This window comes from Channa argus, chromosome 1 (genome assembly GCF_033026475.1).
Source record: "Channa argus isolate prfri chromosome 1, Channa argus male v1.0, whole genome shotgun sequence".
NCBI classification, from domain to species: Eukaryota; Metazoa; Chordata; class Actinopteri; order Anabantiformes; family Channidae; genus Channa; species Channa argus.
In genome coordinates this window covers 17,131,119-17,146,898 of record NC_090197.1, presented here as the reverse complement: position 1 = coordinate 17,146,898, position 15,780 = coordinate 17,131,119, and the positions used below count along the sequence as shown (strand labels likewise).

The window sequence follows — 15,780 nt, the reverse complement described above, 5'->3', positions numbered from 1 at the left end:
CCCTGAGCAAAAGGTGCCAACTATCAAAACACACAGAGTCTAGACTGATGGGAAGATGCAGGGTGGATGTGTGTCTTGAGTGGGTATTTTTAGTCTGCGCCTTAACAGAAAATGTTACAAGAAAGTGCAGAAATGTTGAAACAAATTTCTGACACCTTTTCTTTCTCAGGTTGAATAAAAGGTGACAGTCCCGTAAGAGTGATTCCCACTTTCAGTGTTTTTTCTTCACACTATTATACACCGGCTCCGCCCATCCTAAAACTTTCTCTCTAGATCTTTGTCAGATCATTTTTCTAGGTTCACAGGCTAATGGACAGGTTGCCAGTTTGTCACCTAATGTGCATAATTTTAAGGGCATAGGAAATGCAGAAATGCAGAAATGCAGAAAAGGGGAGAATTTGCAACTCCACATAGAAGCTACCCAGCCAGCAGATTCAAACACTGGAAAAACATTTGGAGTTCTGACCTCAGGGTGAGAAAAATATCTTTATGCAACATAAAAGCAAACTTTGACGCAGTGAATATTGAAAAAGCCACAACTCCTTTAAACTCACAAACGGCCTCATGCTGTGAGAACTTACAGCACTGCAGACACATTCATTCCCTCCCTCACCGCAGCACCCTTGGGTGAAGAAGCTTTTTTTCACCCTTTACATCAAAACTAATAGGCAGTGTCTTTATAGCACATTGGAGGTCCTCTGGTGTAATACTGTTTGACAGCCAGGCTGTCCAGACTAATCAAAATTTGCTAAAATGTGATCATACGGTGATGCCTGAAGGAAAGTGTTTTATGAAACTGTCAGGGTTTGCCTTTTACCAGATAAGCACCGATGAGGAAGCAACTTAATAACTGAACAGCTTTAAGTCCCTCTGTGGCAATTTCTGAAAATCATAAAACTGTGGCTGCTCTTATAAGGGAAATATATGGTATCTCCTCTTAAAAAAAAAGCATTCAGGATGTAGAAACCTCAACCAAGTTTCCCCAATATTAAATAGTAACCACAAAATGAGTGCCACTGCTGTCTCCCTGAAGAAAGAAACACTTGACGAAGTGCAGCAATTCATTGAAATGTCGAGTACATAATGAGATACAGCCTACCTGCTTTGCGTGCCTCAAAGCAGGCTTGACCCATCTCATCTTTCAGCTCTTGGTTCTCTGTGGCAATGGCCTCCCCAACAGCAACGAAACGTCCCACTGCCACACTCACTGCCTGGCCCACCCTGTGTATGGCTGTCAGGGTGCGCTCGGACTTCTTTGGCTTGTCTTTATGGTTAATCAAAGTGGTGATCTGGAAGAATTTTTGGAGAGAGAAATGAAGGATGTTATTTGCAGTCAAAAACTTGCACTGCTTCTGCCTTTAGAAACAGGCACAGACACGTCTGTACATTTTGTACATTTAGCTAAATACTCAATCTCAAAATAATGCTCTGTACCAAATAATTATACAATGTATGGGATTGCAAGTTTAAATTATTTTCTCATATATTCATATAACTAATTTAATGTTGGATCATAAATTCACACATAAAATATGTATCATAAATTCCCAAAGCCTTTCTTAAATTTGCGCAGAAATCCACAATATTTGCAATATAGTGCCATACAAGAAATTTAAGCAGCAGGCCCTCAAACCCGTGAAGCTGAAACCAAATAAGGTGTGGCATTTTTGTTTGATTAAACAATTAACCGATTCCCAAAAAATGCTAATTAGCTAAGCACCATAGCACGATTGAAAAGATATACTTTCACTGTAACAAAGTATGACAATCAAGCATATCTATTGTGTTTCAGCCTAATATGGTTAGATACTGTTTATTTACTTTTCCATTGACTCTTCTAAGCCTAAGGGGAAGATAATGAATACAAGAATTGCATGTTGCCAAACTAGAATCATAACTCTTGTTCTACAGTGAACGTATGTTTTGATTATATCTAAACATCTTTGATAAAGCAGCATATTCTGTCTGGGGCTCACACTCCATTTGCTTATCAGAAGAAATGAGTTTTCTGCCAGCACAGCTACTAGTGGAGAGATAACATTTTGGGATACAGGGTGTGCCAACCTACTATGGGTGTGAGAAGCAGAGAAAGCACATTGACATGCAGCAGAAATGTGGACACAATCCCAACATAACTCACACAATGTCCTATAAAATGGGAAAGAACAGTGTCAGACACATGTTGCATGCACACTCATACATGACATAAAAGACAGCCCATTGCTGGGTTCATGGAAACACACACACACACACACACACACACACACACACACACACACACTAAATTCACACGGGGCCTCAGTGATAATTGGGATGATGAATAATGAATGGTAGAGCCAATTATGATTAATTTTTTATTGATTACTTTTATTCTCTCCAGCTGTTGTCTCTCTCTCTCTGTGTGTGTGTGTGTGTGTGTGTGTGTGTGTGTGTGTGTGTGTGTGTGTGTGTGTGTGTGTGTGTGTGTGTGTGTGTGTGTGTGTGTGTGGTGGTTTTAATTGTTCCAGTATAGGTGTTGTAAGTAGGGAATCTTTTATAGTCAAACCTTTGTGAACTACAGAACACACCCTAGTTCTGCTGAGCTCAGATGGCTGTCTGAACTAGTAACATCCTCACACAGGAATGTAACACACTAGGCTGTCGCTTTATGTTTTTTTTCTCCACAAAAGAACCTTTTGTTTTTTGAAAATTTTGAAATTTGATCAGACAGATTTTAAAGACTATACCATATGTAACACTTAGATGTCATGGCAATTTCAGGGGATTGCTACAGATCACAGCCTTCCAGGAAGCAAAACTACACTTTCACTACTTTCCTCATACCTTTGCCCACACCCACACACACTTTTGTGGTTATCTGGGTCATCAAAAAAAAAACAAAAAAAACAAACAAAAATAAACTATATCTATCTATCAATAAAAATGATTCTGTCCTACATAAGACATATTCATGTTTTTCAAATTTGGGCTCAAACATTAGACCATAAATCGTAAGAGTTCCAAAATGCTAAAGGCTAAATGGATGAGTCAGCAACAACGTGAGCTTCGGAATGGAGATATGTGACCCAAATTAAGACCGTAGGTCAGACACTGTCCTTCATCAGCTTTATCAAGTATCAGTGAGTGATCAAAGTTCAGCAAACTGATTTTGACAACATGACTACCAACATTGCTAAAAGTGTAAAAACAGGCTGATGCCTTCATGCCAACAGTGTTAAAATTACTAGGCAACATGCATATAAATAACAGTGACTGTGTAAAAAAACAAATCATGAATTTCCATGAATTAACCACAACACAGAAAAATATTGTGTTTAAGTTCCTTGATAAATGATTGGTGAAATTGTTTTTGTACTGTAGAAAAGTTTGGGTCAATCAAAAAAAAAGGCTTATTGAGTCATTGTACGGCCTACCAGTAACATAACAGATAAAAATGACACGCGGAAAAAGGGGGATAAAGAAGATACAGAAATAAGAAATACGACCTTGGTGCTCTCTCTCTTTTACACTAGAACTCACTCTCTGTATCCATGTTAATGTTAAGTTGTCCATTTTTTCACATGCGTTTCAATGTCTGCCAGATCACAGTTTTGTAGCAAGTTCATGACTCTGAAAGTGCACATAACCACTTCTTTTGGTCTATCACTCATCATCCATGCATCACTCTCTCTTATCTCCTGGCTTCCTTTCCTGTGAGCCCAATGTTTTTTTAACAACCACACCACACAGAGGGGAACACTACTTTAATCCAAATTATACTTTTGCACACTGCACATACACATGTTACATGTGGCTCTTTTATACGTGCATAATAAACATATGGTCCACAAGGGGCAGTACGGTGTTTAAAAATATGTACTGAAAATGAAGAAGAAACTCTGTAAAGGAAAATTAAATGTACCCGTTCTTTGTGTAAAAAATTCACTTAACATTCATAAAGATAAATGCTGATTTAATGATAAAATGGATAGAGCCTGATGAAGTTTTCCAGAAACCCACATGAATGGTTCCATGGCTCTGCTGAGGTGTGGTCTGCTGGACAATGACAAATTACAATGAAAAGAGAACATATGTAAAGCCTCTGGAGTTACCCTGTTTTCTGCAGTCATTGCTCAGATGGGGTTGTGATGTGTTTGATAGACACCTCTAGACCAATACAATGTCCTGTCCTTTGTTATTACTGAATAAACTTATGAATTTCCAATTATCTCTTTTTTTGGAAACAAAAAGTAGTACATTAAAATACATCTTCACAACACTCAAGTGGGACCCTGTGGCATTCTAATAAAAGGACAGCCATTAAGTGGTGATATTTCATTTGGATGGCAACTCCAAACTCACTGAAAACAAAATGAAAGCAAAAAAGGTTTAATAAAAGCAGCACTGCAACATAATATATCAAACAATATATAAAAGTTATATAAAAGCAGACCGGCAATGAGAACATCTAGACGGGTATAAACTGTTACATTTCTTCTTCTACTTTTCTTCTTTCCTGTTTCCCTTTTTCCTATTTTGATCGCGCCTCCCAACATTATTCACTCAGCTTGTTTGACGCACATTTCCACAGAAAGCGTCAGATTTTGGGGGTGTGCACGTCAGGGCCTTTGCGACCTACCTTAACCCATAATTCTCTTCTCTGCATAGGTCCACGTCAACTTTTACATGTATGGATGAAGAAGTAAAATTCCACCTTTAGAACACACCAACTAGACATTATGCTGCCTAACAGAAGGAATTAGGACAATGTGACACATGATTCAGATCAACATCAACACGCCCGAACACACTTGAATGCAGGGAAAGGCATTCCAGTTTCCTCAGAGGACTTGTTCAAGCAAATGGTGACACTCATGAACACCAACATGCTGGCACTGATCCAAAAACAAGTGTCTGAAGGGGGAAGAGAAGACGAGAGCATTAGACAAGAGGGAAGCCTGTAAGTGTGGGTATACAAACACAAGCACCTCCTTCAAAGCAGTTTGAGGCGCTGAGTGAGCAGAGGAAGAGAAAGTGACAGAAAGTGGCAGACAGAGGTCAAAAGTGACACCAAGAGAAAATCAGATTACAGCTTTTCCTGTGTGAATAAGAAGCTTCCTCTTTACGACTGCAGTTGAAGAGGTAGAAGTTAGTTTACCAGGTTTAAGATTGTGTGTCTGTGAAAGTCAACCTGACAGAAAATGTTCCTGTAAAGGACAGAGATAGAGCAAAAAACAACACTGCCAGGGATTTCCTCCATTAGGGATTACTAGGTGGGTACATTTACTGGGCTGTGCAAACAAAATCAGAGCAGGGTGGAGACAACATACTGTAATATTGATACAGTGATATCACAAGAGACAGGCTTTTGCATTTATCTCTCTATCAAAGGAGTTTATGTCAGTCTGTTTAGACAGAGTAAAGATCAGAAAACAGAATTTGAAGTTTTCTGCCAGCTCTATTGCCAAAATGACACCATAGTGTGTTAACAAAAGGTATTCCTTTTTAATTTCATTATGTTCATTCAAAAGTAAAATGCCCTGGGATTTCTCAACCACAAACACATGAACATTGGTTTTACAGAGTGGGTCCTCATCTTTTTTGCACAATATACATTTCTAATGGTGTGATAGAAAATGTTGATGTAAACACTGTAAATCAAATGTTTTCTGCAAAAGGAATTTTCAAAACATTTGTTAGACCTGAGAATTATATACAATGCTTTTTTGTGAGTAATATTACATGCAAAAAAAAAGCTTCATGTCCAAGAAAACTTCAAGGAAAACCTTTGCAAATGTTAAATCCTGCAAACAGCTATGTACTGTACACACAGAACTGTATCTAAACAGATACATCAGTATTTCAATTAATACATTTCTGACCATCAAAGAAATGGTCAGAACTATAGAATTAATCTGAAACACCAATTTTCAGTACTTTACAGATTTCGATACACGTCAAAATGTGGAAATAATGGATATAAAACTCTAAGATAAAAAGATAGATATAAAAAGATTAGATAAAGTTCTAAAGTTCAGTTCTGCCCCCTTTTGGTTAAGCTGGGGTTAGAAGTTTACTGTATCTTCCAGTCTATTCATTAAAATTCTCAGTTCATTCTGTGTTTAACTAACACACACACACACACACACACACACACACACACACACACACACACACACAGTCACACACACACACACAAAAGCAAGCTGTGGGGCTCTGATCCAGCAGCAGTTAAATGCCAGTGAGCACTACCAACCGTTCAGTATCTGGCCCAAAGCCTTCAAATCTCACCAAGGATTTACACACTGTGAAATCAAATAGGTACAAATATTGCTTTTGATGCAAAGTCAGACCTCTGACAGGTCTGTTTATTATCAAAACTAACTGACGTTAGTTTCCACATCTTGAGAAAAATTGTATTCCCTTGGGGGTTGGTTGTGTTCCCCATGCTCTATCATCTTCAGAAGGGTGGCCCTTTTTGTGGACCATTTGTCTCTGTTACACCACTATGAAAAATTTAACAAATCTCCAATGCCCCTCATCTGAGAGAAAACCTAATCAAATATTATACTGTGTTTTGCATATATTTTCACTTATCAGTCTCTTTCCCTCTGTTTTCACCCATGGATAAAGACAGCAGAGCACTTCTTGTTACCTTCTGTGCTAGTGCACAACCAGTCTGTTTCCAAACATTCCCCTCTCATGTCTTTCTTTTCCATAATTAGCAGGATGATTAGAAGGCAATAAAGTCATATGAACGGCTTACTCTGAGCAACACAATATACAAACAGAGCCCACCCATTGGTTAGAAGGAAATCTAGACTAACACCTCAAGGCACAGTGAGGGCTTTTGTTACCATCAGCGGGTAACAAAGGCAGGAAACATTTGTGACCACCTCCCTTGACTACTGCTGACTGAGCTTCACTGAGTGGCAATGCTGAGAGTATGCTTGCCATTATCAGTCTTTTTTTATGTTTTTTTTTCTAAATAGTAAATAATCTGCTTATGTAGCCCTTTTATTCAAAGCAATGGTGGCTGGGATGCAAGGTGCTCATCTGATCCACTGGGAGCAAATTAGGGTTCAGTGTCTTGCCCAAGGAGGCTGACACATAGCCAGGAGGGACTGCAAGTCAACATTTACATTTAGTCATTTAGCATATGCTCTTATCTAAAGCGACTTACAAGTGAGGTACAATGCAAGTCAAGGAGAAAACATTAAAGCGAAGTCCTATTAAAAAAGTGTTTACATTTCATGATATGCAAGAGCAAGAAAGGGCAGAAAGGCATTTTTTTTTTCCAAAAATTGATTTAATTGCATTGGAAGGTGCGGAAGACTTCTTTTTTCAGCAGCTTTTTGAATATGGGAAGTGAGGTTGCTGAGCGTGCAACCACTGGTTCATGGCTGACTGCCTTACCAACTGAGCTACAGCCCTCAATCTTGGAATATTGAAATGAAAACTTGTTAGAAAGTGTAGACAAATATGTGTGTTTGCCAAAGAAAAATGAAGTGTACTCAAAACAGATCAATTCAAATGTAGTGTAGTAACCTGTAACCTGTAGTCTTTTCTTGTGGCTAATATGCATCCTTCTTTTCATTTAAAACTGCAAGAAATCTAAACAAAGTTTGAATAAGCTCATCCTGAAGGCCTGATGAGGCTTATTAAACACCGATTGTGGCTGTTCATCATGATAATTGCTTGTTTGTTGAATGTTATGTTGCCCTTCTAATTTGTCCAATTTATATTGCTGAAGCTTTTGAAGCTTTACATAGCCAGCAGATGAGCATACCAACTCAACAAAGCTTATTTCAAGACCAATGAGACTAAATGTAAAGTTTAGAATCCGTGTCCAAGGAATGAAACCCAAATCACATTCATTTATTAGGAGTTCAACATAAGGATTTCCATATGTGTGAATGTAGTGGTGTCATTATTTACTACTACTACTACTACTACTACTACTACTACTACTACTACTACTACTACTACTACTACTACTACTACTACTACTACTACTACTACTACTACTACTACTACTACTACTACTACTACTACTACTACTACTACTACTACTACTACTACTACTACTACTACTACTACTACTAAGTGCATGGGCAGAAAATTGGACAGTAGAAGAAAAGGCAACAAGGGAGAGAGAAAACAAAAAGAGGTTAAACAGTTATGCTTACTTGATTATCAGATGAAAGGATCTGCATAATTCTGCTATGTGAGGGTTTTCCTTAACATGAAAAAAAGTTTCCACCTATGGAAGTTTTTGCGGCCTCCTGCTGTTTCTTTGCACTTTTTTAACCAGGGAAAAGGAACACTTTCAGGTCTAATTTCAGCCCAATACAGAACAAAGTGATGCAGCAGGGACGTTACCTAAAAGAACACTGAATGTTTGTCTTATCCATGTGGATTCTCTTGGAGTTTTCCAGACATTATTTCTGTCTTCCACCAAATCTGAACTATGGTGCCCTTAAAAATGTCTAGTTTGTGTTCAGTCGTTATTGATGCAAGGCGAGACGCTGCTGGCTGTTCACTGGGGACTGTGAAAGAAAAAAAAAACATAAGAGGAAAGGGATGAAAGTCGCACTGAACATGTACTCTAATGGGCAAGCAAATTCTTTCCAAATTGGCTGGAGCAGTAGAGAGTTCGATGCTGCGGAGAAGAGCTACAAGAAAATAAAAAGGGACACAAGGGAGCCAGGAGGAGCTTGGATACAGAACGATAGGGAGAGGTGAAGGGGGAGAATAAAGAATAGGATGTCACATCTATATTGCACATCATCTTGTTTCCTTTGTTGCTGTGTATAGTGTCATCCTTCGTTTTTTCTTTACTCATTGTGACTTTAGCAGTATGTCTCCTTCTCCTACCTTCATCCATCTCTCCCTTGGCAGTCTTCTGTGTGCAGTAACTGATTCAAGTCTGTCCCTAGAGCCATGGTGCTGCAGTACAGTGGAGTGTGGTACTGTACAATAACAGCTTGCAATGTTCGAGCGACACTTTTTGGGGTAAAGCACATGTGTGCACATAAATGTACAAATATGTAAAAATATAGCTACTGCCACATCAAACGATTTAATTAAAATGACAACAAAAACCTCTGTCAAAGATACCAGGCAGGGACCATTTCACAGCCATAATCTGCAACAGTAAGTAATGACCTTTTCCTGCAAATTTAAGCTGCTCCCAGAGTCAGCTTAAAAAGTTTTCTGGTGTTACTTGTAAAATTAGACCCACAAGAAGCAGTTTAATTTGGCCTAAAGCTGAGCTGAACCACATTCATATATGGTCTTTATTGTGCATTCTTTAGAATTGGTTTGCATATGCAGAGCTTTTGCTTTATTTAGTATTCATTTACACCGTTCACACTAATGCCCAAGAAAAATTCACACACACACTTTTGAATGAAGTAGCACTTCAGCTGGTGTAAATGTTCATCTTTATTCAGTTTCTAAAACCCTATAGATACTGAAACTGTGCCTAATCGATTTCATGCATTCAGAAAAGGAAACAAATCATAAATCTGAAAATTCTGCAGCTTTGGGAAGTGCATAACCTAACGATTTAAAGGATGTTCTGTCCTTTAAATCTTGTTAGTCTGTTACAGACAGACCATGCTTCTTGCAATGAACCTAAGAAGTTGATAGTGAAAGCATCAGCATCATGTGACTATAAATCTTTTCCAGAAATTGATCTCACATCAGTCAGTTTTAGGTGCCCAATTAAGGCTCTTCAAACCACTGACAGTAGCCCATAGACCTGACATAAGGTTGCAACTTGTAAAACTTTTTTGTTCACTTTTTCTTGTGCACACACCTTCCTGGCTAAAGCCCACATTTCCCAGATGAAGATAAAGAGTGCAGGGATTTAGCAGTAGTAGCTGTAGCCCATAGCTGTAGGATGATTGAACACAGATGGTTTTTCCAACAAGGCAGATAATTCCAGAGAAAAGATATGCGTGTGTGTGTGTGTGTGTGTGTGTGTGTGTGTGTGTGTGTGTGTGTGTGTGTGTGTGTGTGTGTGTGTGTTGTCTATTCAACCACAAGATGACAGGGATAATACCAGCTGATTGCCAAAGAGAAAGGCAGCGGAGGGGAGTAGGGCACAGTACACAGAGGGGGTGATTGATGTGGGAAAAGTACAGAGGCCAACAGACAGGCCAACTAAAAAGCTACATACTGTAGCCAACTGACCGATTAGCATTGGGGTGTATTTATGTCCAAAGGGCAAGCCTCTCCATGAGCTTATAAGATAAGATATTTATTAGATTTTTTATGAGCTTAAAGTTTTTGTAAAAACTGCTTTTCTGTATCTAGACATTTTTCCATTTGTTTTAGTTACTGCAGCAATATTGATATCAATATTAACATGGCAATTTCTAAAATCGTCAAACTCACATGGGAAGTTAAATTGTTTGTCCCACTGACTCTGATGGTCAATTAAAGGCATATGACAAACATCCTTTATTAGTTATTTTATGAAGTCCCAAACAAAGTCTAGTCACATTGAACTTATTTTCATTAATCTCATTGTTTTAATTTAGGACTTTAATTTCATTACAATCATATGGTTTCAATAAAGAATACAGAATTATAACCCCCTGTACAACATCTTCACATATCATATGGCTAAATGAATATTTTTTTGTAGTTAATCAAGTCCCAAAATGTTAAACTCTTTTTATAGAGGTTTTCAATATGCCACAATATGGGGAATCAAGCTTGTGGTAGCATGAGACTCAAAATAAATCCACCAATCCCTCCCTCTCCATGACTCGCTACGCCCAGCGCTTCAGGTTTTACTCATAGAAATTCCAATGAATAAAAGAGCTACAATATTTACCAGAACCGAAAAAATGAGTGTCCTTTTCTGGTTGATTAGAACAGCAAACTTCACTCAAAACGTTTTAGAAGTAGGTAACTTTTCACAGATGGCAGACTGTTCAATTAGTCTGGATAACAAAAGCCTCCACATTAGGATGTGTGTTATTGAAAGGTAGCTTTTATTGTAGTTATACTGTAGTAAGCTTTTATTTGTCAAGAGAACTATATATGGTGGTGTTTTTTCCTGTAATATAATACAATGCTCACAACTGTCAACCACGTAATGTCACTCTGACTGAAGTGTCTGGGGTGGGACAGACAGAATAACCATGGTGGGTGAGAATGATAGCGACATGTGAAAAGGGTTACAGATCAGAAAATGAGCACATGACATGAACCTCAGCCGACTCCTTTGTGTATGCCAACAGACATACAGCCTATGAGACAGACAAGCAAGTAGACACTGATGGAGGTAGACAGAGAGAAGTGGGGTGTGTAAGCAGGCACTCAGGCTAGCAGATGAACAGGCAGAAGGGCTGATGGACAGTCAAGACGGATCTGAACGCCATACAGGCTAGAAGGTGAATGAGTTTGTATTTTTATCAGATTGTACCCCGTTGAATGAGTGCAGTTGAATGAGAAAAGGGCACAGTTTGGCCTTCAAACTTTGGCTCGGCAATCAGAGCCGACATTTGAATATGTGGACAGCCAGACGAATTCACAGCAAACATCACCGAAAAAGGTTATCGCAAATGAATAATAACTAGCTGTGCTCCAGCATGTATAACTAACAACTCAAAGAGGGACAATGTCCAACAATAAGAGTAAGCAAGAGTATTGTGCCTTTAAAAAGACTGAGTGACAGTAACTGTCATAGATAAACTTCTCGGGCCTTTTTTTCAAGAGCTAAAAGAAATAACATTCAGAAGTAGTCAACAACAAGAATTGCAATTACAGTAGTTCTGTACAAGTTATGAGCGGGTAATGTTTTTGTTTTTTTATAGAAGAGCAATATAATTCTTTGTAATAACAGAATAGAACATAACATAAACGAGTCTTCTTAAAAGCTAAATGCTATCTCAACAAGCAAACACAAAAGTAAATATAATAAAAGTCTAAATAATTAGTTTTTGAAAATAATTTAAAACAGGATTAATGTGTCCAGAGAATAATAAACAGCCATACAACTCTGTCCAGACATTTGATTAACGACTTTTGGTCCTTGACTGTTTCCAATACTACACTACAGGCACATTTCTGTCAGCACTAAATGAGTATTGAACTTTCTGATGCACAGCACTAGGATCAGTAATATTCACAGATCCCGACTCAAGAAAACACAAAAGTCAATCTGCCTTTTCCCTCTGTGGAAAAAAATTCTCTCTTTGTATTGTTTTATAAGACTAACATTGGGGGAATAACAAAATATGTTTCATTCGCATTGTGACCAATCACTTGTGACTCAGATGTGTGCTACATAGAAAGAGCTCACACATAGGCCTTTCTAGGATTTGTGTACATGACATTGAGATCCTGGGCTCTGATCCAACTGTTATGCTCAGCCAGTCATGTGAGGCAATGAACTGTTAACAGAGTGATATTACTAGGTTATATCCCACTGTCTTAGTACAGCAATTTTGTACATTTTATAATGTTAAATGGAGCCTCTGACTAGGGGGCAACAGTATCTAACTGTAGATTATGCTACAGATTTTGCAGAAGCATGGTATGTGTGTGTTGCCTGTGAGATTCTGAATTCCTACAGAAAAGACTGTAAACGTGATGCTGGTTAAAACATGTTTCCTGATTCTTTGACTACTGTGGCATGCCAAGGCCACAATGTCTCCAAAGTTACATAGTGCTACAGTATAGAAAAGACAGCAAAATACACAGTCACACACACACACACACACACACACACACACAGCTTGTACTCAACCAAGCACAATACCTCTTTTCATCCATTCTTGCTCACATAATTCTCTGGATAGTAGGTGGGAGGGAGACTGAGAGAGACAAAGAGAAAGTCAGAGAGGGGGTCAACCAAGGAGAGGAGAAATGTGCCCTGAACACAATGTGACTGCCTGGTCAATCTCCCTCTGGCTGTCTGAACTGTTCACCCCTAGCCCCATCTTCAGCGTACCTGCGATTGCATCTAGGAATACATGATGTAGGGTCAGCATCAGATATGGGGCACCATGAGGAGGTAGTTCAACTGGGCCTTGGGACCTACTGTACATGCATCAAGCTTTCCAAGCTTTCCATGCTCTGACACAGTCTACTCTGTGACCTAACCATTTACTTGCTGCTGAGGAAACTGGCTGAGTGGTCCATTATACACATTTTCTGTAACTTTCATCTTTTTATGCGCCATGTCTACATGTACATTAACATTTTTTTTTTACTAAAAGTAGTTGTATATTTTGTATTAGTATTGTCAATATGATATCTGTTTTATTTTACAGCATATTCTGCAATGTTTTTTCCCCCCAAAAAACTCTCATTTAACAAAATATGCCACCTTTCTCTGTGCACCAGTTACACAACAATAAAATAAAACTTAACACATTAAAATTAACAAGAGGATTATTTTTTTAATTATTATTTTTTTGTCCTTTTCGGTTTATCCCGTGAGTTCAGGGTCGCTACAGCAAATCATTGTCTGCATGTTGATTTGGCAGAGTTTTTCCTTCCACCAGGTTTTATTTTTTAACCGGCCTTGGACCGGAACTGCACAGCTAGGGATGGGAATGGGCTGTTAAGGGAACAGTGTCTTGTCCAGAGACATACAGGCGGGACCAGGGATCGAACCACTGAACCTGTGGTCTATGGATGACTGCCTTACCAACTGAGCAACAGCCGCCCCATTAACAACTGGATTACCGTAGACAATATTAAAATAAGAAAAAAAAAACACACACTAAACAAAGACCTTTAAAGTCACCATTCTGTACTAGCATGTTTTCAATAAAGCTTCAGCCATAACAACATCCAGCCTGACCAACACAAAAACTGAACAACATGATATCACATCTAAACTGTTGTATCTCTTCTCTTTACACCTAAATATCTGCAGGTGACTGTGACTTTCCCATTACAGCTGAGATGGCATCTAACCCTTGAGTAGTCACCTGAAATGTTTGCTCCAGGCTAATCATAGATACACAGTGCAGCAATGTGTCAAACACAGTATTTCTCTCTTGTTTTAGCTTTTGTCGCACCACAGAACAACAGCAAAAGCTTTTGAAATGTGGATTATAGTGTGTGTGTGTGTGTGTGTGTGTGTGTGTGTGTGTGTGTGTGTGTGTGTGTGTGTGTGTGTGTGTGTGTGTGTGTGCGCGCGTCTGTCTGTCTGTCTGCAACTCAAGCTTGGCAAGATTAGCTGACTCACTAAAGAACCCCTTGAAAATAACGAAATGTAGATTTGTTTTACTGGACAAAGCACATCAATTTTACAGTGAGCATATCAACCAAAAATATTTTTAATTCAGATAATGCAGAACTGATTAGAGGGTACACAAATGAAACAAAGATATATTAAGACAAATGTTTATTATAAACACATTTTCAATCTGGTTCAAGGCCCACAGTTGCTTCTCATGCAACTGTTATGACTGTGAAGGGCAGTTGGTTCTATAATACAGCAATTTGACAATCAACTGGATCTGTCTGCCAACTTGTATAAGCCAAGACAACAGAATAGATTGTAAGCTTGGCACACAGTAGACAAACCTATAAACTCAGGTCATATTTTCCAAGGGACCATTCACTGTCAAATAAACAACAAATATAATCCCACTTATTGCCTAATAATACGGTGTGGCATTGATCCTTGTTGCTTTGCAATGGTTGAAGTGTTCATAGCCTCTCTGAAACCTCTCTGAGATGGATTTCCAAACACAAGGATGGAATCTTGGCCCAGGTTCTCCAATTACATTTCTGTGAATGTTTCACATGAAGAGAGGTATTCATTTACAGGGCTTGGTATAAGACTGGCTCACCATTTATGTGTCATGGCAGGGTAGTGTTTCCAATCAGGAAGTAGAAGCCAAAAGCAAAGCAGAGCAGGCTGTGTGCTACCCAGTGCTCCATCACATCTGTCTAAAAATAATGGGAAATCTATCAAGTCTTAAGTAGACCCATTGAGTGCGCTGAGCAAAGAGCTCTCTACAGTCACTCTGACCTGCACCAGCTGTAATTTACTGTATGAGAAATACTGACAAGCTCGATCAAATTAACCTTTATTAAAACATAATTTACTAGTTGGGCCCATAGTCCACTTTTATTTAAATGAAAGCCTAGCTTGATCTTTGAGTGAAAGCTTTACTAAATTAAGTTAAAAAAAAAAATAAAATACATGAGAAAAACTGGAACTCGCTGACCTGTTTTGTTATTGTACTGACAGCAACACGTAAATCTCTCTTGAAAGCCGAGCACTGCCAACGTGTAATCAGTCAGGCTGATATGAGGTGCAGGAAGCCTAGAGGAACCAGCAGCGGCTGATAAGAGAGAATGATAAACCTGGGAGAAAAACAGACAAACAGCTGTGAAGGAGGGATAGACAGGATTATGACAGAGGGCATAAAGTAAATACAGAACAGGAGGGAGAGCTAAGACAGAGGAAAACAAAAGGAGCTATAGAGGAAAGCCAAATGAATAGGAGTAAGAGTAACATTTGAATAGTTGAGATGAGACAGTTGGTGCCATAGTGACCTCATATTTGTGGTCCTTACTGGAGGATGAAAACACTCAACAAGGCTGTGGATCAATTTTTGCTCCATTAACCACAATCCATGGTTAACTACGATGAGAAGAACAGCAAAGGGAATTGATCTCCTCTATTTGAAGAGCAGTAGACCACTGCACTCGTGAATCACCAACCTCTTTTCTCTATGATATGCTTTGCGCAAAGCTAAGCTAACCAGATTCTGGCTGTAACTGCATATTTATTGTATAGATGTATGTACAGTG

At 38.7% G+C, this 15,780-nt stretch overlaps 1 protein-coding gene across 4 annotated transcripts in view; it reads right to left on the bottom strand.

Annotated features, from left to right (window-relative positions):
• Positions 1-15,780, bottom strand: part of ctnnal1 (catenin (cadherin-associated protein), alpha-like 1) — a 45,822-nt gene that overhangs the window by 17,335 nt on the left and 12,707 nt on the right. For 2 of the 4 annotated variants that reach the window (XM_067503049.1, XM_067503059.1), the window contains exons 2-3: positions 15,192-15,330; positions 1,100-1,289 (exon numbers count right to left, since the gene is read on the bottom strand). The exons of 1 other annotated variant lie outside the window; for it this stretch is intronic. In XM_067503049.1, coding sequence (XP_067359150.1) covers positions 1,100-1,138 — 39 coding nt within the window. In that variant the 5' untranslated portion in view covers positions 1,139-1,289; positions 15,192-15,330. The remainder of the gene's footprint in view (positions 1-1,099; positions 1,290-15,191; positions 15,331-15,780) is intronic. One more of the 4 variants, XM_067503040.1, reaches the window with a different exon arrangement.